The sequence below is a fragment of the Megascapheus bottae genome, chromosome 5, assembly GCF_031878675.1.
Source record: "Megascapheus bottae isolate mThoBot1 chromosome 5, mThoBot2.hap1, whole genome shotgun sequence".
NCBI classification, from domain to species: Eukaryota; Metazoa; Chordata; class Mammalia; order Rodentia; family Geomyidae; genus Megascapheus; species Megascapheus bottae.
In genome coordinates this window covers 81505701-81532434 of record NC_143513.1, presented here as the reverse complement: position 1 = coordinate 81532434, position 26734 = coordinate 81505701, and the positions used below count along the sequence as shown (strand labels likewise).

General features: G+C 58.1%; 1 protein-coding gene across 1 annotated transcript in view; it reads right to left on the bottom strand.

The window, feature by feature from the left end:
- The window catches only part of LOC150063779 (SCO-spondin-like), a 52639-nt gene that overhangs the window by 15393 nt on the left and 10512 nt on the right, over positions 1-26734 (bottom strand). Inside the window, exons 24-73 of the mRNA XM_090332262.1 lie at positions 26584-26693; positions 26313-26462; positions 26104-26197; positions 25841-26010; positions 25473-25706; positions 25091-25303; positions 24178-24414; positions 23105-23196; positions 22793-23024; positions 22561-22713; positions 22259-22399; positions 22004-22186; positions 21757-21907; positions 20864-20999; positions 20720-20774; positions 20170-20268; positions 19782-19979; positions 19571-19698; positions 18818-18965; positions 18466-18724; positions 18212-18284; positions 17441-17498; positions 15859-16008; positions 15464-15607; positions 13734-13904; positions 13485-13649; positions 12813-12992; positions 12599-12721; positions 12387-12516; positions 12185-12310; positions 11946-12037; positions 10648-10821; positions 10260-10424; positions 9200-9452; positions 7924-7970; positions 7645-7815; positions 7210-7341; positions 6908-7053; positions 5316-5410; positions 4732-4784; positions 4367-4573; positions 4066-4236; positions 3902-3981; positions 2138-2307; positions 1674-1720; positions 1397-1579; positions 1104-1274; positions 716-916; positions 415-511; positions 129-328 (exon numbers count right to left, since the gene is read on the bottom strand). Of these exons, the coding sequence (XP_090188388.1) occupies positions 129-328; positions 415-511; positions 716-916; positions 1104-1274; positions 1397-1579; positions 1674-1720; positions 2138-2307; positions 3902-3981; positions 4066-4236; positions 4367-4573; positions 4732-4784; positions 5316-5410; positions 6908-7053; positions 7210-7341; positions 7645-7815; positions 7924-7970; positions 9200-9452; positions 10260-10424; positions 10648-10821; positions 11946-12037; positions 12185-12310; positions 12387-12516; positions 12599-12721; positions 12813-12992; positions 13485-13649; positions 13734-13904; positions 15464-15607; positions 15859-16008; positions 17441-17498; positions 18212-18284; positions 18466-18724; positions 18818-18965; positions 19571-19698; positions 19782-19979; positions 20170-20268; positions 20720-20774; positions 20864-20999; positions 21757-21907; positions 22004-22186; positions 22259-22399; positions 22561-22713; positions 22793-23024; positions 23105-23196; positions 24178-24414; positions 25091-25303; positions 25473-25706; positions 25841-26010; positions 26104-26197; positions 26313-26462; positions 26584-26693 (7358 nt within the window). The remainder of the gene's footprint in view (positions 1-128; positions 329-414; positions 512-715; positions 917-1103; positions 1275-1396; positions 1580-1673; positions 1721-2137; positions 2308-3901; positions 3982-4065; positions 4237-4366; positions 4574-4731; positions 4785-5315; positions 5411-6907; positions 7054-7209; positions 7342-7644; positions 7816-7923; positions 7971-9199; positions 9453-10259; positions 10425-10647; positions 10822-11945; positions 12038-12184; positions 12311-12386; positions 12517-12598; positions 12722-12812; positions 12993-13484; positions 13650-13733; positions 13905-15463; positions 15608-15858; positions 16009-17440; positions 17499-18211; positions 18285-18465; positions 18725-18817; positions 18966-19570; positions 19699-19781; positions 19980-20169; positions 20269-20719; positions 20775-20863; positions 21000-21756; positions 21908-22003; positions 22187-22258; positions 22400-22560; positions 22714-22792; positions 23025-23104; positions 23197-24177; positions 24415-25090; positions 25304-25472; positions 25707-25840; positions 26011-26103; positions 26198-26312; positions 26463-26583; positions 26694-26734) is intronic.

The following is a 26734-nucleotide window of genomic DNA, read 5'->3' as shown; positions in this document are numbered from 1 at the left end:
GCTGGCCAGAGAAAGGCAGGTTTGGGGGACTGGGAGGGAAAGGTCTAAGGCACTCAGGGTTCCAGGGGAGGGCCGTGAGAGGATTCGGGGGTAAATGGGTTAAAGGAGAAGCGTCTGTCTGGGCTCACCTTCGCAGACCTGCGTGTGGCAGGTGCGGCTCTGGCGGGCCAGCCCGGGACAGGGGGGTCGGGCACAGTGCCGGGAGCGGAGCTGCTCCCCTCCCCCACAGGAAACGCTGCAGACTTCCCAGGGACCCCAGGAGCTCCACACACCAGCCCCCAGGCACCCGGGAATCTCATGGCACTGCAGGATGCCAGCCATGCAGGTGCTGAGGACAAGGAAGGGTGCTTCAGACACAGAGCCTGGTCTAATCCCTCAGGAGGCCTTCTACCCTGTGCCTCAGTCTCCCCTTACCAGTTGTCACACGGCCCAGTCACCACCTCTCCAGGTTCCAGGCTCTCCCAGGAGCTGTGCCAGGACCCTGCTGAGCGGCTCTGGTTCTGAGCAATCCCTGAAGGGTATCAAGGTGATGGCAGAGACCCACACAGCTCAGTACCCCACCCCCAAACCCACCTCCCAGCCACCCAGCCCCACAGCGCCTGTGTCCTGGAGGCAGGACACCCAACCCAGACCGCCCAGGTTACAGGTGCTGTACAGGTTCTCATTTGCAGAGGGAGCAGGCCGGGAAGCAGGCCAGGGTTTGGGAGGCACTGACCCATGGCTCCAGGCTGGTACTGGCAGCGGCACTGAGCTGGAGGCACACAGAGCCCATCCTGGGAGAGCTGACCTGCAGGGCACCCACAGCCGGGCTGGCAGCTTCCTGAGCCTGGTTGGCACACACTACCAAGGGACAGGTCCTGGCAGGAGCGTGGGCAGGGCGGTCCACAGGGCAGCAAAGTCTGACCACCCCCGCAGTCTAGGGCAGAAAGGAAGCACAGGCAGCAGGTGCTGAGGGGCCAGAGCCCTCCTGCCGTGCCCCCACCTGCCACCTGTCCAGGGTGTTGAGAGCTGGCCCATTCAGAAAGAGATTTGGAGGAGTGCATAGGGGCTCAGAGGTCAGAGCCAAGGGCTCTCCAGACCCCCAGGCCCTGCGAAGTTCTCACCTGTACATAGTGTGGCATTCTCCTGACAAGGGCGACTCTGCTCGTGACCCCCAGGGCATGGCCTGCCCCCTTCAGCGGTGGGGGGCTGGCTGCATGTCCGGCTCCTCTGGGACTGCCCCAAGCATGCGTCACAGGGAGACCATGGTCCCCAGGGGCTCCAGGCTCCATCCACTGCACCGGGAAGATACAACCCTCCTCTTCAGGAGTCTGGGGGCTCAGATGATTGGGTGGGAGTGAATGTTGGGGCTTCTGGGACTGCGTGGGGCGCTAGGGGCCCTGTGGGAGCATCACACCTGGGCAGGCCTCGGGGCGGGGGCAGGCCTCCTTCTGATGCCGGGCTCCTGTCTCTCCAGGGCATGGGGCGCCTCCATGCTGGGGAGCAGGGCACACGCAGGCCCTGGAGCGGGACCTGGTCTGGCCCACGCAGGGCTGGGTGCATGCCGTCCACTCTGACCACGAGCACCAGCCTCCAGGCACTGCACAAGAACAGTGGGAACTGAATGTTCTAGCTCCCCCCCCCCCCCGTTCCAAGTCCTGCTTTCCCTCCCCTCCCTCCAACGTGACGAGTACCTGGGCAGGGCAGGTCTGTGCAGTTCAGCTTCCCCTCCGAGCAGGTGCTGAGTTGGGGGTGCAGACCCAGGGGAAGAGTTAGTACCTCAGCTTCACCCCTACCCCACCTCTCAGGCTCTGGCCCCTCCTCCACTTTCCAGTGTCCCATCCCCTCTGGGGATGTCACAGCAAGTGTGTTCCCCTAGAGAGTGACAATGTGTCACCCCAGCCCAGTGTGAGGCTGGACAGGGAGGAGCAAATGGCTTTCTATTGTTAGTCTAGCCCAGCCCTGCTTCTCCCCAGACAGAGCTAGATGCCTCAGTTTCCCCATCATTCGATAAGGATGATGGGGCCTGTCTCCCATCTTTCTGGAAATGGAGGTGTCAAGCTTGGCATTGGCCAAGCTTGGGGCTCAGGGCACGGAGACGAGATGGGGTGACCCTCATGGCTCCCCTGCCTCCTGCCACAATCTGGCAGCTGCTCACCAGTGGTTGCAGCCATCTTGCTTTGCCAACCAAGCACCTGGACGGTGCCACTGCCCAGTCAGCAGGTCCAGGCAGTCACAGTGATCCGGCTTCACACAGACGGCTCCATCAGTACTCAGCACCTGGCCCGGAGGACAGTAGCAACCGGGCTGGCAGTGCCACACACAGTGCTGGGGGGGACAGCAAGGGAGGGCTCTGGTCAGCCGGAACCACGGCTGAGGGAAGAGGATGTCTGTGCAGGCCTCTTCAGGGATGAGGGGGGCAGGGGAGAAAAGAGGGTACCCCCTTTTTTTGGTCTTTCACGGGGCTTGAACTCTGGGCCTGGGCATTGTCCCTGAGCTTTTCAGCTCAAGGCCAGTGCTCTATCCCTTTAGTCACAACGCCACTTCTGGTTTTCTGGTGGTTGATTGGAGATGAGCCTCACAGACTTTCGTGCCTGGCTGGATTTGAACTGTGATCCTCAGATCTCAGCCTCCTGAGTAGCTAGGATTGTAGGCATGAGCACCTGCTGCAAGGGTTACCCCCTTTGTAAGCATGTTATGCCAGGAAGTTTGGTTGAGAAAGACAAGAAGAGGAACAAGCAAGCCTTAAGAGTTTTCATCCCTGAGAAGGGTGGGGAGGAGCAGTCTCGCGGAGGACAATTTCTAAGGGCTGCAGAGTCAGGAAATGACACACACACATCAATGCCTTGGGAATTTAGGGAGCAAGGTTTCCAGAAAGCTGGCTGGGTAAGGGAAGCCATTTGGGAAAGAGGTGTGGGCCTTTGGGGAGGCTGGAGCCAGGCCTGAACTCCCCAAGCTCAGGTCTCAAAACACCATCAGGAAACTAGCATCAATGGCTCACTCCCCCAATCCTAGCTACTCAGGAGGCCGAGGAGAGAGGATTGCGGTTCGCAGCCAGTCCAGGCAGGGAGGGATGAGACTTTTAGCTTGAACTAATCACCAAAAAGCCAGAAATGAAGCTGTGGCTCAGTGGATAATGCCCAGGCCCTGAGTTCTAGCCTTAGTTCCAGTATAGACACACACACACACACACACACACACACACACACACACACACACACACAGTGCCATCATAGTCTTCAGCACTCTTACGTGATCCAGTCTTTGATTTGTGCGTGTCTTTTGCTCTTGAGTATGTGGGATGATGGGACAAGGACCCTGACCCTGAGTATGTGGGATGATGGGACAAGGACCCTGACCCTGTGTCCATCTGTGTCCTTGATGCCTGGTAGGAATTCAGCCTACCTCGATTACCTCAAAGTCAAGGGTTGCACAATAAAGTGTTTATTATGTTTGAGATAATGCAACAGGATCATTTCTCTCTGGCTATGTGGTTATCATGTTTGTGATGTCAGTCTCTTAGGGCTTGAACTCAAGACCTGAGTATTATTTCTGAGGTTTGTGTGCTCAAGGCTAGCATTTTACCACTTAAGCTCCAGCTTTGATGGTAGCTGGTTACAAGAGTCTCACAGACTTTCCTACCTAGGCTGGCTTTGAACCTTGATCCTCAGATCTCGGCCCGCTGTGTAGCTAGGGTTACAGGTGTGAGCCCCTGGCTCCCAGCTTTTTGTAAACTAAAGCTTAACTTGAGAACATTTGCTGTACTGACACCAAAGGCCACCAGGTGCAGCTGGCCCTTTCCTTTGGTTATAAACCAAAGCCGAGACCTCCCCATCCCCACCAGGGCTGGATGCCCAGCACCAGCCAAGAACAAGCTATGAGCTCAAAGCCTGCCCCCTCCGTGGGGACCTGGCAGACTCACCAGGAGGTCCTCACAGGAGCGGGGACAGGGCGGCCCACAGGGGCTGTACTCGGCTCCTTCAATGGCTGTGCAGTTGGTCCCTGGGAGAGCAGTGTGGAGTCTCTGAGCTGCTTCCCAGGCTGCCCCTTGCACGCTCCCCGACACCGCCCCAGCCCCGCAGGTACCTGGGCATGGTCGAGTCTGGCAGGCCTCCCCCTGGGCCTGGGGCCCCTCACAGAAATCCCCTAGGCCCTGGGGTGGTGGCTGATCACAGGCTCGGCTCCGGCTCCGCAGGCCACCCCCACAACTTCGACTACAGCTGGACCAGGGTCCCCAAAGACCCCAGCCCCCTGCTCCTGGAGGAACAGCAGAGGGAGGCTTGGTAAAGGCCTGTGGCAGCCAGTGTAAGGCAGCAGTAACCACGGGGCCAGGGCCCCCTCCAGGGCCCCAGGGGAAGGGCAGCCCATGGCGCTGGCAGTCACTCACGGTCACACCCTGGCAGGACGCAAGGCTCCTCTTCAGCCTCTGGGCCTGGGCAGAAGACTGTAGGCAAGGCGGATGGGGGCAGGAGAGCCAGGCTAGATGGTGCCATGCTGGGGGTCTTGGCACAAAATCGGTGCCGGTGGCGTAAGGCAGGGCCACAGGAAGCTGAGCACACACTCCATGGGGTCCAGGGTGACCATGCAGGCTGGCCTTGAGGGACATGGAGGCGGCGGCGGAGGGGTGTGAGAAGCACAGGTTGGGTAGAGCAGGATGCACCAAAATGGATGCGTTGTACCCCAATTTCTCTAGAGGTGCCCCCTCCCACCACCAGCTCCACCACTGGAGGAAGAGGGGGGACCCTTTCTCACCTTCCTCACAAGGCCTGGAACTGCAGTTGACGATAAGCCCGGAGAGACAGGCGCTTCAAGGAAAGAGCGGCGGGTTGGGTTTTCTTATGGACTGGATAGTATCCCCTATACTCTTGTCTTCCGGGTCTGGCCCTCACGTCTGCACTTGTCACCTTATTTGGACACCAAGTCTTTCTAGTGGCTGCCAAGGGTCACCTCATGGTCAATCCAAGAAGACCACAGACATTCACAGAGGAATGATGGGAAGAGACGTGAGCAGACAGCATCTACGAGCCCGGAGATGCCAGACTGCTGGCAAAGCAGCAGGAGAGGAGAGACGTGTTCAAGCCCTCTAGAGTATGTGTGTGTAGGTGTGTAGGATGTGTGTTTGTGTGTGTGTGTGTGTGTGTGTTTGCTACAGAAGCCATGGAAAGTAACACTGGTGGGAGGAGAGAAGACAGTGCTGGGGATGGAACCCAGGGCCTTGAACTCACTAGACAAGTATTCTACCACCTGGCTGCTCCCCTGACCTCGGTGGACAGACAGGGATGGCCCCATATCTCCCCTCCTCCAGGTCAGTGCAGGGAGGAGGTGGAAGGACTCACCAGGTCTCACAGGGACTGTGCACAGTACTGCCAGGGGGATGGAGGCGCCCGCCGTGGGTACAGGGGCAGTCCTGGGCTGGCACACACACATTGTTCTGGGGAAAAAAATCTTTGATCAGAACCAGTCACGGTGGCTCAGGTCTGTCATCCTAGCTACTCCAGAGGCTGAGATCTGAGGATTGAGGTTCAAAGCCAACCCAGGCACTAAAGACCATGAGACTTATCTCCATTAACCACTAGAAAACTGGAAATGGTGCTGTGTCTCAAGGGATAAGGCGGTAGCCTTGAACTGAAGAGCTCAGGGACCACACCCAGGCCCAGAGTTCAAGTCCCACAACTGACCAAAAAAAAAAAGAAAGAAAAGAAAAAGTCCTTGATCATCTCTACTTCCAGCCAAAGCCAGCACAGCTTCCTCAGCTTTCCAAACACAACTCTTTCCAGCCCCCTTCTGTTATAAATGTAGAATCTCAGCTGCGGGGCACAGAGGGGCATGGATTCCTTGCCACTGGTTATTTAAAAAAAAAATCCTCAATTGCAGGACATGAGACCGAATTTTCAAATGAAATCAGCTAGGGAAATTGATATTTTTGATATCTTTTGAATGTTTGTATGACCATATGTCTTATATACAACATATGACATATAGATCATACATATGTATTTTGTATGAAATATATAATTTATAATAATGTAAAAAGAAAACAAATTTCCCTCAAGGGCCAGGCTCAGCTCTAGCTGGAACCAGCAGGTGACCTTTGATAAGTCTCCAAAGCTGGAGACTTATCAAAGGTCACCTGCTGGTTTTTTTTTTTTTTTTTTGCCAGTCCTGGGTTTGAGCTCAGGGTCTGAGCACTGTCCTTGGACTTTCTCAAGGCTAGAGCTCTACCACTTGAGCCTCAGCACCACTTCTGGCTTTTATTTCTATATATGTGGTACTGAGGAATAGAACCCGGCTCTTTGTGCATGCTAGGCAAGCACTCTACCACTAGGCCAAACTCCCGGCCCCTCCAGCTCATACATTTAATCCTTAGTAAATCATTAGGGAGTCAAGGTGCTGATGGCTCATGCCTGTAGTCCTAGTTATTCAGAAGGCTGAGATCTGAGGCTCACGGTTCAAAGCCAGACTGGGCAGAAAAATCCCCATGAGACTATTCTCTCCCATTACCCACTCAAAAACCAGAAGTGGCACTGTGGCTCAAAGTGGTTGGGCTAACCTTGAGTAAAACAGCTCAGGAAAAGAGCCCAAGCCCTACAACCAACAAAAATATTTAAATAATATAACGGGTGGTAGATAAGAGGGCAGAGCTCTTCATGACAGGTGATTGAGAAAGCCTTTCTACACCTGATCACCATTTTGCAGACCGAGCAGAGGTTCAGGGATGGAGTGCCAGGCCTGCCGGGGCCCAACCAGGGTCACTCAGGGCCACTGCTGGCTCTGACCAGAGCTGGCTATGGCCCAGTACACTTTGCTCAGATCTCCAGCCCCAGACCTTCGGCTCAGCCTCTGCCAAGGTCCAGCCTGTCCCTTCCCTGCCGCCTAGGCCCCGGCCATGAAGAGCCCGCAGGAGGCTGCAGGGAGGACAGCCACTCACCAGCAGAAGTGCCCCTGGTGGGCAGTGGCAGCCGGGCTGGCAGGTCTGGTTATTCTCTCTCAGGGAACTGAGCTCTGCACAGGAGGCTGGGCCATGGGCACAGTCCAGCCACTGCTGTCCTCTGGGACACACTCCAGCCACCGGCCCTGGGGACAGTGACAGCTGAGCCCAGCACTCAGCTCTCTCCCCAGTGCTCCCTGCCTTGGAGTGGCAGGGATGCTGAGTGGGGTGGTAGGGAGGGCTGCAGGGAGGGGCTCACAGTGCCTGGCGCTGGGAGGGCGGGTCCCCAGGGCGGAGCTCACCTGCACAGGGCTGCGGGCTGCAGGTGGAAAACTCCACGGGGCTGTGTGGGCCAGAGCCTCGGGTGCGGCTCCTGTAGCCTCCTCCACAAGGCACAGAGCATGGGGCCCAGGGACCCCACTCCCCATCAGGCCCTGGGGGTGGTACCAGGGTCATGGCAGGCCCTGACCCCACATCCGGTATACTGCCCCCACTCTCGGGGCACCCCTTTCTTCTCATTCCCTCTGGGCCCCCTCCCACTTGCCTCCTGAGGAGGAAGTTCCAGAACGGGTGGCCCCTAGGGAGGGGCTCCCTTCAGAGGTGGATGTGTAGGGTCCCTTGGGAACATCCCGTAGTAGCGCCTGTTAGGAAAGCCCCTTACCCATCTCATGGGATGCAGGGGGATTCTTGGCTCTTTTGGGCAGGTTCTTTAAGGAGGCCTCAGGGCCTGCTCTTACCTCGACAGGGCTGCAGGCTGCAGAATTCAGCCTCCATGTTAGAACCCTGGCACTCAGCACCCCCAAAGGCAGCTGGGGGTGCAGTGCCAGCTCGGAAACGCCGCCGGATGCCCACATTGCAACTGTGGCTGCAGGGACTCCACGGGGTCCAGGGGCTCCAGCCACAGGCCACTGCCAGGGTGAGGATGCGGGGTGAGGGGAGTGGGGGCATCCCAAACCCTCACTTTGCCCAGCAGTCTATCTCTGGAGGGCACGTGTGCCCACCACCGCATGAGGTACCTGGGCAGAGCTCCACGGTGCACACCATCTCACCAGAGACACAGGTGCTGCAGAGAGAGGGGCCAGAGAGGCCTAGTGCAGCCCACCCCGCCATCCCCAGCCCCTGCTCCTCCAGCGCTGGGTGCCCCTCCCAAGGGGCAAGCCTCCAGGCCCCCACTCCCCTCAAATGCATCCTCAGCAAGCTGCATCACACCCCAGACACTATTAGGCCCCATTGTCATGTTTTTTTTTTTTTTAAAGTCAGGAGGCATCTTTTGTGCATGTGTGCCTGAAACTAGGACTTGAACTCAGGTCTTTATATTGGCTTTTTCTGTTCAAGGTTGGCACTCGACCACTTGAGCTACATCTCCACTTCTAGATATTCACTGGTTGATTGGAAAGAACTGTCACTTGGCCTTTCCTGCTGGGGCTGGCTTTGAACCACTAGCCTCAGCTCTCAGCCTCCTGAGTAGCTAGGATTACGGGCATGAGCCACAGGCACCCAACTCAGGAGACGCCTTTTATACTTTTCATTCCCTTTGTATTTACTAAGCACCACTTGTAGATGACCCAAGTGACAGGGACAGGGGAGAAAAATCTAGAAAATGCTTGAGCTCTCCTAGGAGGAAGAGCTGGGTAATTTTCCTCACCATTTGCTTTCTTCAATATATTTTTTATGTCTATTTGTCAAATACTGGAGGTTCCAGAAAAATAATCTAAGAGAGAAAAAGTGGTTGGGTAGAAGAACAGTAAAAGCGATATTTAAGGGAGGAACTGGAAACTAAAAGGCAAAAGGAAGAATGAATAGGTGAAATGAGATGGAAAGGGGTGGGCAGGGGTGGTGAGCTGCATCAGAGCGCCCTCTGCTGGCACGGCCTGCTGTCAGCTGCGAGTACTGGGCATTTGCAAGGGTCTGAGCAGAAATCCAGCCAGTCCCAGGAAGGGAACTGAGTCTGCGGGGAGAGGTTTGCGTCTCCTCTGCAGTTCTGAAGTTCTATCCTGCATCACCACACCCATCTGACATTCGGATTTCTCACACGTAAATGGAGAAATCATTCTTTGCAGATTCCCAGCAGAGGCCAGGGAATACCTTGTTTGCTGAAGCTTTCCCAGGGTCCATGCCTGGCATCTACGGCTGCTGGCATGGAGGCATGATGGACCTTTGGGTTGAGTGTGTGTGTGTGTGTGTGTGTGTGTGTGTGTGTGTGTGTGTGTGTCCCTATGGCTGCACTCCTCTGGAGCCCTTCCTCCAGTAATCCCCCCAACCCATCCTTGCCTCCCTCTGCCCTTGGCTTACCAGTTGTTGCAGGCGTCCAGGCGGGCCACTGCTCCTGGTGCATAGAGCTGCCCATGCAGCTGGCAGGGGCACTGGCTGCGGGGCAGGCAGCTAGCATTGTGCAGGAAGAGGCCAGGAGGGCAGCTGCAGCTCGGGGTGCAGGAGCCTGTGCATTCCACCCCAGGATCCTGTGCCAGGCACAGCCAAGGGCACGGACCCCCCTCCTGCTGACACTGCTCTGCTGAACGGAACACCATGTCCCCTGGGCACTGGGCTGGAGAGGAAGACACAGCAGGTCTGGCAGGGGCGGAAGGGACGGGATGGGAGTCTGCATGGAGTGCTGGTGGCAGCCTGGTGGGCAGGACGGAGCTGACAAAGCCGCTCCTTCCTTTCCCTGGGTCCACTTGTGCTGGTGGTTAGGATGCCCCTGAGAAGTGCAGGGCTTGATGCAAACATTCTGTGTGTGTGTGTGTGTGTGGCACTGGGATTTGAATTCAAGGCCTCATGCTTGCTAGGCAGGCACACTACTACTTGAGACATACCCCCAGTTGTTTATTTTTTTATGGAATTACTTTTTTAGGTTGGGTCTCACATTCCACAATCCTCCTACTTAGGCCCACAGCACAGCTGGGGTGTCAGGTTAGCACCCGGTTTTGTTTTGAGGAGATGAAGTCTTACTAACTTTCTGCCTAGCTTTGACCTTGAACCTCGATCCTCCCAATCTCAACCTTCAGAGTGGCTGGGGTTAGAAGCATAGGCCACTCGAGGGCAGAACATTAGAGCATCCGTGACGGGTCGAGGGGGAGGGCTCCGAGGACCAGGGACAGAAACGGGGAGTTGGCTTCTCACGGCAAGTGAGCTCTGCTCAGCCCAGTTGGACTTTCTTGGAGGAGCCTGGGAGGGAGACCTGTCCGAGTAGAGGGCCAAAGAGCCACACGAGGTATGTGGTCTCCAGTGGGTAGAAGGAGGAGCAATCTGAGGGTGCTCAGGACATCATCCGCTGAGCCACAGGCCAGGATGAGGTAAGGCGGGGGAGTCGCCCCAGGAGCCGGGCTGGACAGGGCCCGCTGGAGTTGGGTACCTGTGCAAGGCTGAGGATTGCAGTCTCTTGTCTGACTGTGGGGTCCTGGACATGTGGAATTCCCTGAGGCTGAGCCAGAGCAGGGGCGCCCACGAGTCTGGACGCCGCCATTGCAGGGAGCTGAGCAGGAGGACCAGGAAGCCCACAGCCCCCAGCCACTGGGCGCTGTCCAGAGAAGAATCGGGTTCCAGGCCCGACAAGCCAAGTCAGTGTTGTGGGGTGTGTGGGCACCCCATCCACTCCTCCAGACACTGTTAATCACAAGCTGGCTTCCCGCCCCTGTCCCTCCCGCCCTGGACTGCAGGAACCTGCTCAAGGGCTCACTCTTCCTTGCTTCTGACCCCCCTCCCCTCCGGTTCCTGACACACCGGGACTAGTGAGGCTGTACCTGGGCACAGAGAGGGGGTGCAGGGCTCTTCCTGGGTGGCCTCTCCTGGGCAGGCGGTGTCCACGGGGCCAGGGCAGAGCCGGAAACGCCGCCGCCAGCCTGGGCTCCCTCCGGGGAGGAGGCAGCTCTGGGAGCAGGAAGACCATGACATCCAGGCCGTCCAGCCCAGCATCTCTGGAAGGGACACATGACAGGGCCTCGCCAGGAGCCATGGAAAGCTGGGGGGAGCGGGGTGGGGGTCTGGACAGGACCAAGCCAAGAGGCAAGGCAGAAAGGAGCCACAGGTGGTGACACTCGGACTGTTCTGGAGTCACCAGCCCTCTGCAGCAAGACCTCGGTCCAGAGCCCCTAGTCCTCACCACACAGCTCCATCTCCTAGACATTCTGCCCTATTGGTCTTGAGTGCCATGGCCGCAGCCCGCTCAGTGAACCTCCACAGGCACAGACACAGCCCCAGGGTTTCCAAGTCTGTGAGAACGGAAACACTTTGGCACTTTGTCTGGTTTCTGAGTGTTCTTGTGTCTGAGACTCTCTACGTGACACCCACACCCAGCCAGGCAGCCTCACCTCCTCGGGCTCTGCAGACACCTGCTTAGTCTCAATCCTGTCAGCCCGTTCAGGCATCTGACCCAGCCTTATGGGGGTTTTAGTCTCCTCCTCACCAAAGCCAACCCACCCTGGCTAATTAAGACTATCTTGCAGCTGCACGCTGGTGGCTCACTCCTGTAATCGTAGCTACGCAGGGGGCTGAGATCTGAAGATCGCAGTTCAAAGCCAACTTGGGCAGGTAAGTCTATGAAGCACCAGAAAGCTAGAAGTGATGCTATGGCTCAAAATGGAAAAGCACTAGCCTTGAGCAAAGACGTTCAGGGACAGCACCCAGGCCCTGAGTTCAAGCCCCACAACCATCACCAGCAACAAAAGACTGCCTCGATGGACACCAACGACTCATGCCTGTAATCTTAGTTAATCAGGAGGCTGAGATCTGAGGATCACAATTAAAAGCCAGCCAGGTCAGAAAAGTCCGTGAGAGTCTTAATCTCCAATGAACTAAAAAAGGCCCAGAAGTAGAGCTGTGACTCAAGTAGAAAAAGCTCAGGACTCAGGCTCTGAGTTCAAGCCCCAGTGCCAGCAAAAATAAATAAATGAAACACAATTCAATAACACAAAATAAATAGAGCTGTTTTCTCCAACTGGGAAGCCTTCATTAACCACCCGTCCACAGCGTCAAGGACCCACCCACCCCAGAGTGCTCGCAGCCTGTGTTACTGGAAGAGAGCGAGCCCCGAATACAGTACCTGTCTCACACTCTGTGTAGCAGGCCTGTAGTTCCTGTCTGTCACCCTCACATGCGGCACCCCCAAAAGCCACAGGAGGGTTGGAGGGAGACCTGGGGAGAGAGACAGCCCTGCGCACCTGCTCCCCTCCTTCCCATCCCCCTGCTGCTCTGACCTTCTTCCTGCCCTGCCCTCCCATTCAGGGCCGGCCCCTTCTGAGCCCTGCTCCTTCTCCAGCCCATTTCCTCCCTACTCCTCACCTGAACCTGGTCTGCACTCCCGAGCCACAGGAGCGATCACAGGGAGTCCAGGGAGACCAGGCTGACCAGCCACAGTCCCGGGGGCAGCCCCCTGGCTGGCACAACAGGGCACCCTTTTCACAAGTGCTGCGGGGAGGGAGAAGCTGAGCAGCCATGAGGAGTGGGGGTCCCAGCCCACCCTGCCTGGCACCCAACGCCTCACCATTGGCTACAGTTGTCCAGGAGGAAGGCAGACCCTGGCAGGTGCAGCTCTTCTCCCACCAGGCAGGGACACGCGGAGAGGGGAAGGCAGTGAGAGTCGTGCAGGAGGAGCCCAGGGGGACAGTGGCATCCTGGGGGCGAGGCGAGGAGAGCACTCAGTCCAGAGACATTAGGGTGGAAGCCTGGGGCTTGGGGAGCCTGGGGGTATCAGACCTTGCACACAATGTCCATTGCAGCTTCTGTTGGCCTCGGGGTCCAGGCAGGAGGGTGGACACGGGGGCACCAGCCCCTCCTGGCACAGCTCAGCAGTCACGTGCACACGGCCCAGCCCGCAGTCTGGGGGAAGGTGGGCAGGGTAAGGGTGTTGAGTAGAGCAGGGCACAGAGACCTGCTCGTGTGCAGCATGCTGTGACCAGCTCTCCCTTACCTCTGTCCCCTGGGCAGGGCTGTAACCCGCACGGAATGCTCTCCTGGGAGGTCCCAGGGCAGGAGTCACCACCATTCTTGGGTGGGGGGTTCACACAGCTTCTCTGTCGACTCTGGTGGCCACCCCCACAGGAGACACTGCAGGGTCCCCAGGCCCCCCAATCTGCCCAGGCCCCAGCCACTGCAGGGAAAAATAGGGGCACCAGAAGAACCCCAAAGAGACAGACCCTGTTAGAGGGGGATGGGCAGACCTGGGAGGGCAGAAGGGAGGCTGGGCCCCGGGGAATTCAGGAGTTTTGCCATGTCCTTGGCCAGTCTGTCACCCACGGGTGAGATGTCATCCACCATAGGAGAAACAATGCTAGGGACATAGGAAAGGGCTGTGTCTGCAGAACCCTGGAGTGGTGCAGTCAGTGACAGTGATGCAAGTGAGCCCCCGAGGCGGGGTGGGCACCTCCGGGTGGGACAGGATCAGGGGGAACAGGTTTCCTGACAAGGTTGTGACATCAGAGGGATGGCCTCCTCCTGGAGTCCCAGAGAAGGCTGGATGGACATTGGGGTCTCTGAGTTGTGTAGAGGCTGCTCCCTCTTGACTAAGAGCCAAGCTAGACCTTAAAGGGGCCTGAGGAGGCGCGAGGCATGAACCCCACTTCTGTCTGGGGTGCCTGGCTACCTGGGCAGGCCTGCAGGAAGCAGGGCTTGCTGTGGAGCCGCTCCACTGAGCAGCTGCCTCCAGGCAGCGCTGGCCGCAGCTGCTCCCGGCGCTGGACCGTGAGTCCCAAGCCACAGCTGCGGCTGCAGCCACTCCAGCCAGACCAGGGTGTCCACATGCAGTCCACTGCAGGGACAGGTGGGCGGGGCTCAGAAGGGGCTCGGGCAGGAACGGGTCCCGCAGGGCTGCCCTGGCCCAGCTGACGCCTACCACAGCCTTCCTCATCTGAACCATCCTGGCAGTCACGATGCAGGTTGCAGCGCTGCTCAGCGGGCAGGCATTCCCCACTGGCACAGCTCAGCTGGCTGGGTGAGCAGAGGTTTCTCGAGGATGACAGCCCAGGCAGGGCTGTGGAGGGCACGGTGAAGGGCACAGAACCCACTGCCCACCAGTGCAGGAAGAGGAGAAAGAAGAAAAATCTGGCTGGATGATAAAGTGAAGCCCTTCAATCTGGGCCAAGCCTGCAACCTGGGCGAGCTTCCTCCTCTGTGTGGGGGGGAGGTCCGCCAGGATCTTTGAGCCACCCAGATCTCACATAATCTCTGCACTGGTCAAAGATTCTGGGAGTGGAGATTTGGCTCAAGTGGTAGAGTACCAGCTTTGAATAAAAAAGCCAAGCAAGAGTTTGAAGCCCTGCATTCAAGCTCCAGTACCAGCATCAAAAACAAAGATTCCTGGAGCACCAAGAGAGAGGTCAGAGCAGCTAGAAAAGCAGCTAATTCCCTTGGTTACCTCTTCCTGAACGGGCACTCCCTGGGGTGACCCTTCCTGAGACTGGCTAACACTGATTCTCTTCAGATTGGAAGATCATGCTTGGATCAACTTTGGATGAATGGATGGATGGATGCACAGATGGATGGATGGATGGATGGATGCACAGATGGATGGATGGATGGATGGATGGATGCACAGATGGATGGATGGATGGATGGATGGATGGATGGATGCACAGATGGATGGATGGATGGATGGATGGATGGATGGATGGATGGATGGATGATGGATGGATTGATGCACAGATGGATGGATGGATGGATGGATGGATGCACAGATGGATGGATGGATGGATGGATGCACAGATGGATGGATGGATGGATGGATACACGGATGGATGGATGGATGGATGGATGGATGGATGGATGGATACACGGATGGATGGATGGATGGATGGATGGATGGATGGATGGATGCACAGATGGATGGATGGATGGATGCACAGATGGATGCACAGATGGATGGATGGATGGATGGATGGATGGATGGATGGATGGATACACAGATGGATGGATGGATGGATGGATGGATGGATGGATGGATGGATGCACAGATGGATGGATGGATGGATGGATGCACAGATGGATGGATGGGTGGATGGATGGATGGATGGATGCACAGATGGATGGATGGGTGGATGGATGGATGGATGGATGGATGCACAGATGGATGGATGGGTAGGCAGAGGGATAGACGAAGGAGGTGAATAGATGGATGAAAGGATAGATAAATATGAAATGATAGATGAATGGATGAATAGATAGATATGTGTGTTAAGTAAATGGATGATAGAGATAAATGGATGGATGGATAGATAGATAGATAGATAGATAGATAGATAGATAGATAGATAGAGCAAGTAAATGAATAGGTAGATTGATAGCTTGATGGTTGGGATGAATAGATTGATGATCGATGCATGGATCTTCTCAAAGGCCAGAGGACAGGCTTTATAACGCAAGCCAAGATGCAAGGCTTCTCCCCCTCCCTCTTCATTTGCTTGAAAAGCACTCCTGGTTGTTTTCCCACATCCAGTCCCTCGGCTCTTCTTGCTGTACCATTCTTTCCCAGGTTCTTTCCATATGGGTCAGAAACAGGGGCAGGAAATCCCCAAACCAAAAACCCTCTTGCCACCCACAGTGTGTAACGTAGGCCCACCAGCTCACCACAGTGCCACTCATCAGAACCATCGAGACAGTCTTCCCTCCCATCGCACCACTGGTCTTGCTCCACACAGCCTTGCACCTCACAGGGCACCTGGCTGGGTCCACAATGCATGGGCAGGACGGGTCTTGGGGTGAGGCCGTGACCTATGGGTGCCACCACAATCAGCTGACCAGGAACCCAGTGGTTCTTCCTTGGTCACCTTCTGGCAGTCCTTTCCTTTCATCAGCAGGGGACCCTACTGTCTGCCTCTCTTGGGATAATGGGAAAGGAAGGGACTGGGTCAGGAAAAATGACTGAGCTAAGAGACCTTCAGCAAAGGGATTTCTGCCCCTCAGGCTTCTGGCCCTTCAGAGAGAACTGACCTGCCAGGTTAGGCGTCCAGACAGAGGCTTACCAGCAGTGCTTCCCACTGGGTGTGGGGACAGCAAGGCAGCCATTTCTGGTTGCAGGTTCTCGGTCCCAGGATCATATGTGGGGGTGGTGGCTGTTGGCTGCATGGGGTGAGGAGTCGGAGAAGTTGAGGCAGGACTCACCAGACTCTTCCCTGGGGTGGGGGGGGGAGGAGATGACTGCTCAGCTCCCCTAGCTCACAGAGGAAGCGAGGTGGAGAGTGGAGCTTTGGCACCTCACCCCAGAGGGAGTTCTGATCAGGGATTTGTTTCACGAAAACTCTCAGGGTAACTTCCAAATCCAAACTCATTGTAAAAGAAGACACTTGGCTGGCATTGGTGGCTCACACCTACAATCTAAGCCAGCCCAACAAGAAAGTCCACGAGACTTTTCGTTATTGTTAACTGTGGGGCTTAACCTCAGGATCTGGGTGCTCTCGCTGAGCTCTTTTCCTCGAGGCTGGGCTCTCCCACTTTGCGCTAGGATTGCAGGTTCGAGCCACCAACACTCAACTTCTATAACACTCTTATCTCCAGTTCATCACCAAGAAGTGGAGCTGTGGCTCAGGTTGTGTTAGCCTTGAATCCCCAGGTTCTGTGTTCAAGCCCCAAGACTGGCACACGTGTATACACACACATTTAAGTCATTTAAACACAGAAATAGGCACCTGGAGTTTGGCCTAGTGGTAGAGTGCTTGTCAAGCATGCACGAAGACCCGGGTTCGACTCCTTGGTACCATATATGTAGAAAAAAGCCGGAAGTGGTGCTGAGGCTCAAGTGGTATAGCTCTAGCCTTGAGAAAGTCCAAGGACAGTGCTCAGGCCCTGAGCTCAAGCCCAGGACTGGCAAAAAAAACCCCAACAACATAGAAATAAAAGGAGCAAACACCTCCAGAGATTCAAGGTGAGCCAGTTGCTACTGATGCACAAAAAACAGCAGATAAGCAATGGCAATTTTTTTTTAAAGACTTGCTAGAAGACAGACTCATGGCTGAGTGCCCAGCTAACAAGCTTGAGTCCAAACCCGAGAACTGCCAAAAAATAAAAATCAAAAATAACCCCCCCAAACAACACCCCCCGAACTGACAACAGTGCCTCTGGATTTGAGCTCCTGGCAGCTACAGTGAAAGGGATGATGAGAGATTCCTTTTCAGGGGGGAAATGCATCTTTTTAAGTCTTAGAATGAGATTAGAATCTACAGCTCGACGTTTGACCACGCGGACCTGACCCGCTCTTCTGTGGTTAGATTACCGAATAACTTCTATCTGAGCCCCCAGGGAGGAGCCCCGTCATCTTACAGAGGCAGAAGCTGAGGCCCAGGCAGGTGGCCTGCACACCTGAGAGGAGGCGGGACAGACCCGGCTGCTCTGCAGGACACATGCAGCGTCCATGGAACTGGCCGGGGTGTCCCTCACATGCTGGTGGAGGACCTGGCCCCACCAAGGAAAGGAGCGTCTCCTGGAGCCAGTCTTGAGCCCCTCTGGGCTTTGAGACATTCAGGGCTCAGAAGATTTGACCCTCTCGTTCTGGAAGGCTGGGTGGAGGGGGTAACAGGAGTTTGGGGATGAGGGCCAGTTTGGGCATACCTGTGAGAAGCATGGACGACCCCCATTTGGAACGGCTGGGTTCAGTGTCTGTCAGACCCTGCAAGGAGAGAGGGTTCAGACACCCTACACAGCCCATCTCCAGGGGCAGCTCTGCATGCGCCCCCACCAGCCTCTTGTTCCCATACAGGATGCAGATGCACCTACCATCCCTTCACCTCTCCCCAACTCCCCTGCTTCTCTACCCTTCCCGACCTCATCTGCCTCCCAAAGCTTGGGCCAAGGATGGAGCTGACTCTTCACCAAGGCTGGGTGCCTCGGGAATGGACCCTCATCCTCAAGGAGCTCGGAGCCTGTTTTCCCCGGCCGGCCAGCCAGCGTATTCTCCTCTGTTCTGGCTCCTCCCTCCCCCAGTCCACACACGCCGGGGTCTGACCAGGTCGTTCGGCAGTGTGGAGTATCTCTCCCCTCTGCCCATCCTTCAAGCCTCATCCAGGAGCCTCTGGGAACACTAGTGCTCCTGACTCCCAGAGTCGGTGAGCTGCTACCCGCCCTGTGGGTAGAGCTTCTCCACCAAGACTCAGGACTCGCCAGGACCATGCTCTACCCTGGGCTTTTCTGCACCTCAGTCGATCCCTTCAGCCCCCAGCCCTCCTCCCTCACACAGAACTGGCCTCCAGAAGGCTCCAGGTTGAAGGCCTGACAGAGGAGGAAATGAACATGTGGGAGGGAGAAAGATACAGGTGCTGGTGCAGGGGCAGCACCAGTGAGGCCTAGTGCTCTGGCGTTTGTGCGCTAGAGCTTCCCGCTCACCTCCCTGGGTCGAGGGGAAGGCTGTCCAGGAGGGAGGGAGGAGAGGGTTGGGTTCACAGCTGTGGAAGGGATCCTGGGAAGAAGAAACACCAGGGGAGAATTAGGGGGTCCCCTAACCCCAGAAGCCCCCACCCAGGAGAGGCCAGGGGAGTCTGGACTGGGGTGGGGCACTCAAGAGGAGCAATGCCTGCTCAGGCTGGACAAGGGGTCTCAGCCTGGCCAGGTTCAAGTCCCGGGAGGGATGGCAGGCACACGTGAGCGCCCAGCCCGCAGGGCCAGGTGAGCGCTGAGAATCTGTGCATCCACGGCTGCCCTCCACCCCCGGGCTGTCCCCTCCGGGGCAGGCGGGGACCACACGCCACCTGCCGGTGTCCGCCTGCAGCCGCCCGCAAGCCTGCTCATCGGAGCCATCCTGGCAGTCCACAGCTCCGTCACACAGGGCGCCCGTCTGGACACACTCGCCACTAGCACAGAGGTGCCCAGCCTCTGGGCACAGAGGCGCTGGAGGGGAGACTATGGGAGGCACTGCTAGGAGCCTCCGCCATCTCTCCCTGCCCAGCCTCCACTCCCCTTGCTCCCACTCCCAGATCCGCCTACCTGACTCACAGCCCAGCAGCTCTGCCCAAAGGAAGGGGCTGGGATGGCCATCACTGAGAGGGGCATCACGTGGCCATATCCTAATATGCCTCGCCTGCACTATCTGGCCAAACACCCATGCTTCGGAGGCCACATCGACCAAGTTCCCAGGGAGAGCCTGCAGAAGAAGGTTCCTGCTGGCTGGGTTCTGCCACCATGGGTCCTCCCGGAGCCCCTCCCCTCCCGCTGCCTGTCCAGGTACCCCACCTCACAGCATGGGTCCTTCTGGAGCCCATGCCCACCCAGCAGTAGACACAGGATCCCCAAGGCTGTAGGGAGGCTTGGCCTCTGGTCTAAGCCCCACCCACTGGGCGGGCAGTGCCCTGAGGGCAGGGGTGAGGCTGGGTTAGGGGTCCCAGGGACCATCCCAGCCTCGGGTCCAGAGCAGAGGCTCCATAAATAGCTAAAGGCAAACCCTGCGGAGACTGGATTCTGCCCCCATGGGGACCTGTCTCCCTGGGGAGTTTCATGGGGCCCCCAAGGCCCTCCGTGAACTTGGGGTCTCCCGTTCCTCTCCTTTCCAGGCTGTCATAGTACTTACTCCAAGCACCTGAGCCAGCTGGATGTTTTCCAATGTCCCCCTGCCAAGGGAGCCCTGCCACTCACCAGGTGCCTCGTAGGCATCGGAGGCAGGGGCTGTCCCCTGAGGACACTGAAAGTCCCTTGGGGACAAAGCCTGTGAGATCCATGAAGGGGCACAGGGAGGCCTTGGGCAGTTGGTACCTTGGGTGAGGGCACGATGCCAGGCAGGATGTCATGGTAGTTGTGCCAGTGTAGACCGTCACTGCTGAACTGGAGCGAGAAGCTGGCGACGTTAGCTGGGGGGGCCCCAGCCCGCTGCACAAGGACGCCTGGGGGAAGGGCGCAGGATAAAGCCAGGGGCCAGCACAGAAAGAGCCACTCCTCCCGTCAGTGTCCACCCCTCCTCACTGACCAGTGAGGTTCTGGGGCCTCAGGAGGTCGAGCTGCAGGTAGGGTGGCCTGGTATGCCACTCGGCACCCTCTCTGAGGCTGGGCCCGTCAGTGGGAGCTCCTGAGAGGGTAGCCGAGGGGAAGCGTGCCCGCTGCCAGGATGACACTGAGGGGCTCCCCCTGAGCCGCGGGGCCAGGCCCAGAGGAGAGTAGCAGGGATCTGGATAGAGAAGAGACAGAGGGAATGAGCAGGGCAGGACAGGAGAGCGTGGGGTCTGCGAAAGAGCCCACGGGAGTGGCTATGGCTAAGACAGAAGTGGGGGGGAAGGGAGAGGGAGGAAGTGGGGGGGTGAACGACCTATGGTGCTGCTGCCCCTCCGTGCCAGCCGTGCCTGGACACGGGGCCTTACCTCCTGGTAGAGGCAGTGTGTAGGTAAGCAGAGGGGACCCCGTCTGTGAGCTGGGGGCTGGAGCAGGGGTGGGAGGGGCCGTCAGGGGCACGGTCTCCTCTGCAGTATGGAAGACCCAGGGTCAGGAGGAAGAGACCAAGAGTCCCTCGCTCACACCCCCTCCGACCCACACTCTCTTCTTGGACCCCTCCCTCCTTCGTGACTTCCCAGGAGAAGCCTGCAGTTGGGAAGGACCCCTCCTTCCCTTTGTGTGAACGGAGGGGTTTTGCTTCCACTGTATAATTAGGGGAATAGTCTGTCACTCTAAAGCAACTACAGGCAGAGGATGGCGCAGGCGCCGTTCGCAGCCCGGGCCTGCTGTCATTGGGGTGGAAGCAGCTCCTTAGCTGGCGGCCGCCCCCACCCACAGCTGCCCGTGTATTCAGCCCTGGCTCCTCAGCCCATGAGCACTAGCAAGCTGAGGAAGCCGCACCACCCCAGCTCTCTCCCAGTGGCTCCACAGATCTCCTCCCCTCTGCCACCCCATCCCCCCTGCCCCAGACTCACTCACCAGGTGGGACACAGTAGCAACATGATTCTCCCTCTCCCTGCACCAGACCCCAGCCCTGTGGGGGGGAGCACAGAAGTCGGGTCACTTGGCCTCCCCACCCCTCCAGACTCTGCCTACCCCCACCCCCAACCCCAGGCCCCTCACCTCAGGGCAGCTGCCCAGGGGGCAGTAGGGGGAGCAGCTTGTGGTACCATTATGCAGACACTGGCACACGCGACAGGGGCCCTCGCGCCAGCGATCCCCCCTCGGAGCACAGCCCTCGCATGGCTCCGTCTGGCACCTGGAAGGGAGGGATGAACAACCCCCTTTTTGCTGGATTGAGGGCATTCCTGGGGCTCAGGGCTCTCAGTGAGAAGACTGAGGGAGTCCTAACTGAATTTTCTGGTAACCCCACCCCGTCCTACACCAGAGAGATCAGAAGTGGCCCCCAAGAGGGCTGAGAAAGCAATGTATGCAACACCATCGCACTGGGACAGGCACAGGAGGCTGTGTTCTCCCTCCGCAAACCCCACCGCTGGAACTCCAGGCAATTTCTGCCCCTGCAATTGTCAGATGGGTTTGTAGCAATTCCTAGAAGATACAGATGGAAGTAGGAGAAGGCTGGGTTCCCAGGAGTCCTGTCATGTGGATGAGAGATGCAGAAGAGGATTTTTTCCTTTGGATAAATGTTACAATAAATGTTATTTTACATGATCAGAGGACATGTTTAGTGTGTGTGTGTGTGTGTATGCCTATGTGTACCTATACTGGGGCTTGAACATAGAGTCTGAGCTCTCAGCTTTCTCACTCAAGGCTAGCACTCTCCCACGTCCAGATTTTTGGTAGTGAGTTGAAGACCAGCGTCTTCTGGACTTTCCTGCCCAGGCTGGCTTTGGATCTTCATCTTCAGATCTCAACCTCTGAGCAGCTAGGATTACAGGTGGGAGCCCTGGTGCCTGGCACAAAGGAAGTCTGGATGGTGGATCTGGGTATGAAGGAGGCACCCAGGAAGCGCACTGACCAGGAGGGAGTGCTGAGGACGGGATCCTGGCAGCTACCTGCGGGCCTTGCGGTGGATGCCCCGGCACTGTCGGCCTCGACCAGAGAGGGGCGGGTTTGTGGGGCTCCGGAAGGACCACTGGATGCTCTGGCTGCCACAGGGACCCAGGCACTCTGCCCAGGGGGACCAGGAGGACCAGCCACAGTCCACTGAGAGAGGGGGAGAGGGGGGAGGAAGGCACAGAGAGCAGGAGTCAGGGGCGGGGGCCCTGCTCCTGAGAGAGGGGCCGGGGAGGAGGGGCTCACCTGCACAGTCAGGGTTGGGCCGGCAGCGTCGTGGCTGCCCATTCTGGCAGGTGCAGAGCTGGCAGTCCAACTTGATTCGCTGCCCAGACCAGTATCGGGCACCGTCCACCAGACAGGGGCACTCCCAGGGCCCCACACAGCGTCCCTCACTGCCCAGCAGCTGTCCTTCTGGGCACCAGCAGCCTAGGAAAGACCCAGTGAGTCGTCCCCACAGCCAACGTGGCTCCACAGCTCCTGGACCCAGAGCCCCATTACCTGGGCTGCCGCAGGGCCTGTCAGGTGAGCAAGGGGCCTGGCCAGAGATGTCATCGCAGGTCAAAGGGCAAGGGGCACAGCGCCAGAACACCAGCTCCCCAGAGCAGGTGGCATTAGGACAGCCCTCCTGAGTGCAGGGCTCTGAGAACAGGCCAGAACCAAGGTCAGAGGTCAGGGAGGGGCCCGCCGCAGCAGGTGCCAGCGTCCCACTGGAGCACCCAGGACACAGCGCCCACCGTTTCTTCCCCACTTCCCCAGTGCCTTGCTGCACCTACCACCCCCGCCAGCTCGCTTCCACTCACTGGTCTGCTGGTGGCTGTGGGAATCCCCAGGCAGCAGGCTACATGCCCGGCCTCCATTCTTGGGCGGGTGGCACCGGCGGTGTCGCGTCATGGTGCCCCCACACTGCTCAGAGCACACTGACCAGGGAGACCAGGGGCTCCATTCACCATCCACTGCAAGCACAGGGCCGTTGGCAGGACTAGAGGCCTTCCTCTCCGCCCTCCCCCTCCTGCCTGTGCCACAGCTCCTCACCTGGGCAGGCCGCAGTGAAGCAGGCCCGAGACTGGTGCCCAGGCCCCAGGCAGTGCTGCAGTGCTGGAAGATGGGTTGGGGAGCATTGGCGGCTCCGGCCCTGCAACCCGGGCCCACAGGTGTGGCTGCAGGGTTCCCATGGGCTCCAGGAGTCCCAGGCCCCACAGCCCTGCTCTTCTGGGGAGGGTCCTGCCTCCCCTGCCAGCTCACAGTCCGGATGCCCGTCACACACCTGGGGAGGCAGCAGCTCAGCTCCTTCTGCCCTGGTGCACAATGGCTCTGCCTGTCCCCCCAGCCCTCCCCTCCCCTCACCAGCTGGAAACCAATGCAGGTGCCATTTGGGCATGAGTATTCCGGGCATGGTGTTCCTGTCTTGTTGGTGCTTTGTGGGGCTGGCAACCCCTCTGGGGAAGAAGGGAGAACAAAGTTAGCTAAGAATGAAAGTTATCTCCTAAGCCATGCCAGCCATCTCCCCTCCCCTCCCTTAAAAAGCATCCATACTTGGGCCAGGAGTTTAGCCTAGTGGTAGAGTGCTTGCCTAGCATGCACGAAGACCCGGGTTCAATTCCTCAGTACCACATACATAGAAAAAGGCTGGAGGTGGTGCTATGGCTCAAGTGGCAGAGTTCTAGCCTTGAGAAAGTCCAAGGACAGTGCTCAGGCCCTGAGCTCAAGCCCAGGACTGGCAAAAAAAAAAAAAAAAGCATCCATACCACAGCCCAGCTCATCTTCCCCTTGGGGACATTCAGAGACTCCATCACACAGCCGCTCGGGACTCAGGCACAGCCAGGGAGCTGAGGAGCAGGGGAGGAGCCCTTGGCATGGGGGCAGCTGGGTAGAGCCTGTGGATAGGTTAAGAAATGTCCTCTCGTGCTCCCTTCCTCCCTGCAGAGGGGCTGACCAGGAGAGGAAGGCTGGGGGGAGGCGTGGGACTAGAAAAGCCTTTGCTAGGGGTCCAGGAGGGAAAGGTCTGGGTTTGGGTCTGTGGGCCTCCTGTCCTAGGAGGTGGCCCTGACTTGCAGGGGTTTGCTCTGGTTGGGGGCTGGACAGTTAGGCGGTAGGTAGACCCTGCACACGGACCCCTGCTCCTGCCCTCGGGGTCACCCTCCTCCCTCTTGTCCCTTCTTGTCAAATGTGAGCAAAGATACAATTTTATTCCTTCCCACTCTGTCCTGCGCCTGCCTGGAAGAACAAAACAAAAATATTTTACAGCTTCGTGAACGAAGATCAAAGGAGCACAAAGCTCACTTTCTACCCTCCGATGTCCTTAGGCCTTGGTCACTGTCTGTGCGCCACAGGGGCCCAGGTGGTGGGCGCTCTGGGAGAGATGTGCCCCACCTGCCTGGCCTGAGCTGCCCAGGGCGGGGGAGGGGTGCCACACTCACCACAGGTGTCTGCGTCCTCATCCCAGCCGTCAGGGCACTGTGCCAGGCCATCGCACAGCTGCCCCGGGGACACGCAGTGGGGGCTGTGGGCACAGGGCATGTGGGGCCGAGTACACAGCCCGCTGCAGCCCCGCTCATCGCTGCCATCTTCACAGTCCTCCTCCTGGTCGCACTGCCAGCCCCGTGGGGTGCATTCGCCGCTGCCACATTGGAACTCCAAGGGGCCGCAGTGGGGCGCTGCAATGGGCACTGGCGCTGGCTCTTGGCAGGAGCAGACAGGATCCCCCTGGCCAGACTTATCCCTCTATCTTGGTTAGAAGCCCCTCTCCCTGCCCAGGAGAGCCCAGCTGACCCTCACCTCAGAAAGCCATCCTCCTAGAAGCCAAGCCCTCTTGAGGTGGGCTGTTGGGGTCGGGATTTGTGTAGTTTTGTTTTTGTCAGTCATGAAGCTTCAACTCAGGGCCTGGGCGCTATCCCTGAGCTTTTTTTTTTTTTTTTGCTCAAGGCTAGCACTCTACTACTTGGAGCCCACAGCTCTACTCATGGGTGTTAGGTGGTTTGATGGAGACGACTGTCTCATGAAGTTTTCTGCCTGGGCTACCTTTGAACCACTCTCCAACCATCTCAGCCTCCAGAGTAGCCAGGATTATAGTAGGCAGTGCCTGGCTTGAGCTGTTGTTGGTTTTCTGAAAGCCTTCTAGTCTAAGAACTTCCATTAGAGTCCCCTTCAGAGAGGGGCCTTGAATGCCAGAAAATGAAGCTTGGTCCCGGAATCCCTCTCAAATACCTTTAACTCCTCATTGCAGCATCTGCAGCCTCAGCGCATGGCCAAAATACTTCCCTGTGAGAGGGTCTCTCCTATCCCTTCTAGGGGACCCTCAGCTTCTTCACCCATCTCCTCCAGGAGACTCACCAGGGCTGTCACCGCCCAAGGGACTGTCCAAAGATCCAGGGGAGGGGCTGGGCATGGTGTCTGCGGGAGGCGTGGGCAGAGAGGGCAGGAAACAGTACCCTGGTCCCTCATCGACTCCGTCTGCACAGTCCCAAACTCCATCGCACAACCGGAGGGCTTCCACGCAACTACCATCCGTGCAGGGCGCCTGCCCAGGGGTGCAGTTGACCTTCCCTGCAGTCAGAGAGAAAAGCTAGTCCCAGGATACTGCCCCTTGTTTGCACTGGTTAGGGTGCAGGTGCCAACTCGCCAAATCAGGAGCAGGGTGAGATAGGGGTTCACTGGGAGCTGGGCCTTGTGGGAAGGGTGTCTCGTGGGCGAGAGCAGGGTGCAGACAGCTTACCCGGGCAGGACTCCTCATCAGCAGCATCTGGACAGTCCGGGTGCCCATCGCACAGCAGGGTGAAGGGCAGGCAGCGCCCGTCAGCACAGGCCAGGGAGTCAGAGGGGCACGGGCAGCCCTGCTCATCTGTGCCATCTCCGCAGTCGTCCCGCCCATCGCAGAACAGGGCCAGAGGAAGGCAGTGGCCAGAGCTGCAGGACATCTGTCCCTCCCCACAGCCTGGCGTGGTGCAGCCTGGCAGGAGACGAGCGGGCAGATGCGGGGTGCTCCAGAGAAGCCCCTGGGCCCAGAAGGGCCAGAACCCCCTCCCATAGTTCCTGGCAATGGAAGCAGCTACTCAGGAAGCCACTCCAGGTAAAGGCACGCACCCTCCTCATCTGAGCCATCGCCACAGTCGTCCTGGTTGTCACAGAGCCACTCATGGGGCACACAGTGCCCACTGTCCTGGCACGGAGCCTCTCCCTCTGCACAGCCAGGCGTCGGCTCTTCACAGGTGGCACGGTTGTCCTCACAGTGCCACTGGCTCTCCAGACACGTGCTGAACACGGTGTGCCAGGGTCAGACACAGGCTGGGCTGGGCCAGTCCAGGGGCTACGCTGCCCCAGGAACCCCCCCAACCCCTGCCACTTACCAGTTCCCACAGTCCTTGTGCAGCACCGTGCCTGGCAGGAAGAAGCTACCACCCCACTCGCAGGGACAGGCGACCGGCTTCACACAGGCACCTTCTGAAGTCACAGCACAGAGAGAGCAGTGCCTCGGTGCCACCTTGGCCCTGCCACCAGGCCCTCATGGCCTCCTCCCAGTGTGTATCCTTGTTCCCCTGCCATTATGACTACCTACCGTGCAGCAGAGTCCCCTCGGGACAAAAGCAGCCTTCCACACAGGCCACAGACTGGCAGCGCCATGCAGGTCCTGGATGGTGGTCATGGCAGGTAGGGGGACAGGTGGAACCACAGGCTTCATACACCTGTCCCCCTTCACACTGCAGGGCTAAGTGGAAAGAAGAGACAGAGCCTTGGATCACTGAGGCCCCGGGGCACCCGACTGCATGGCCCCAGCCCCAGGGACCCTGGGGGACGATATGGCTGGTGGGGCGGGAGAATCCACTCACGGCAGAGCTCCTGGCTGCGCCAGCGCACAGGGTGTCCACGCCGGGCACACTGGTCTGCATAGGTGGCAATGGCTGAGCAGAGGCATTCACAGTCACCCCCAGAGTCACAGCTGCGGGAGGGAGCAGTGAGCCCAGCACCCCGTTCCTGCCC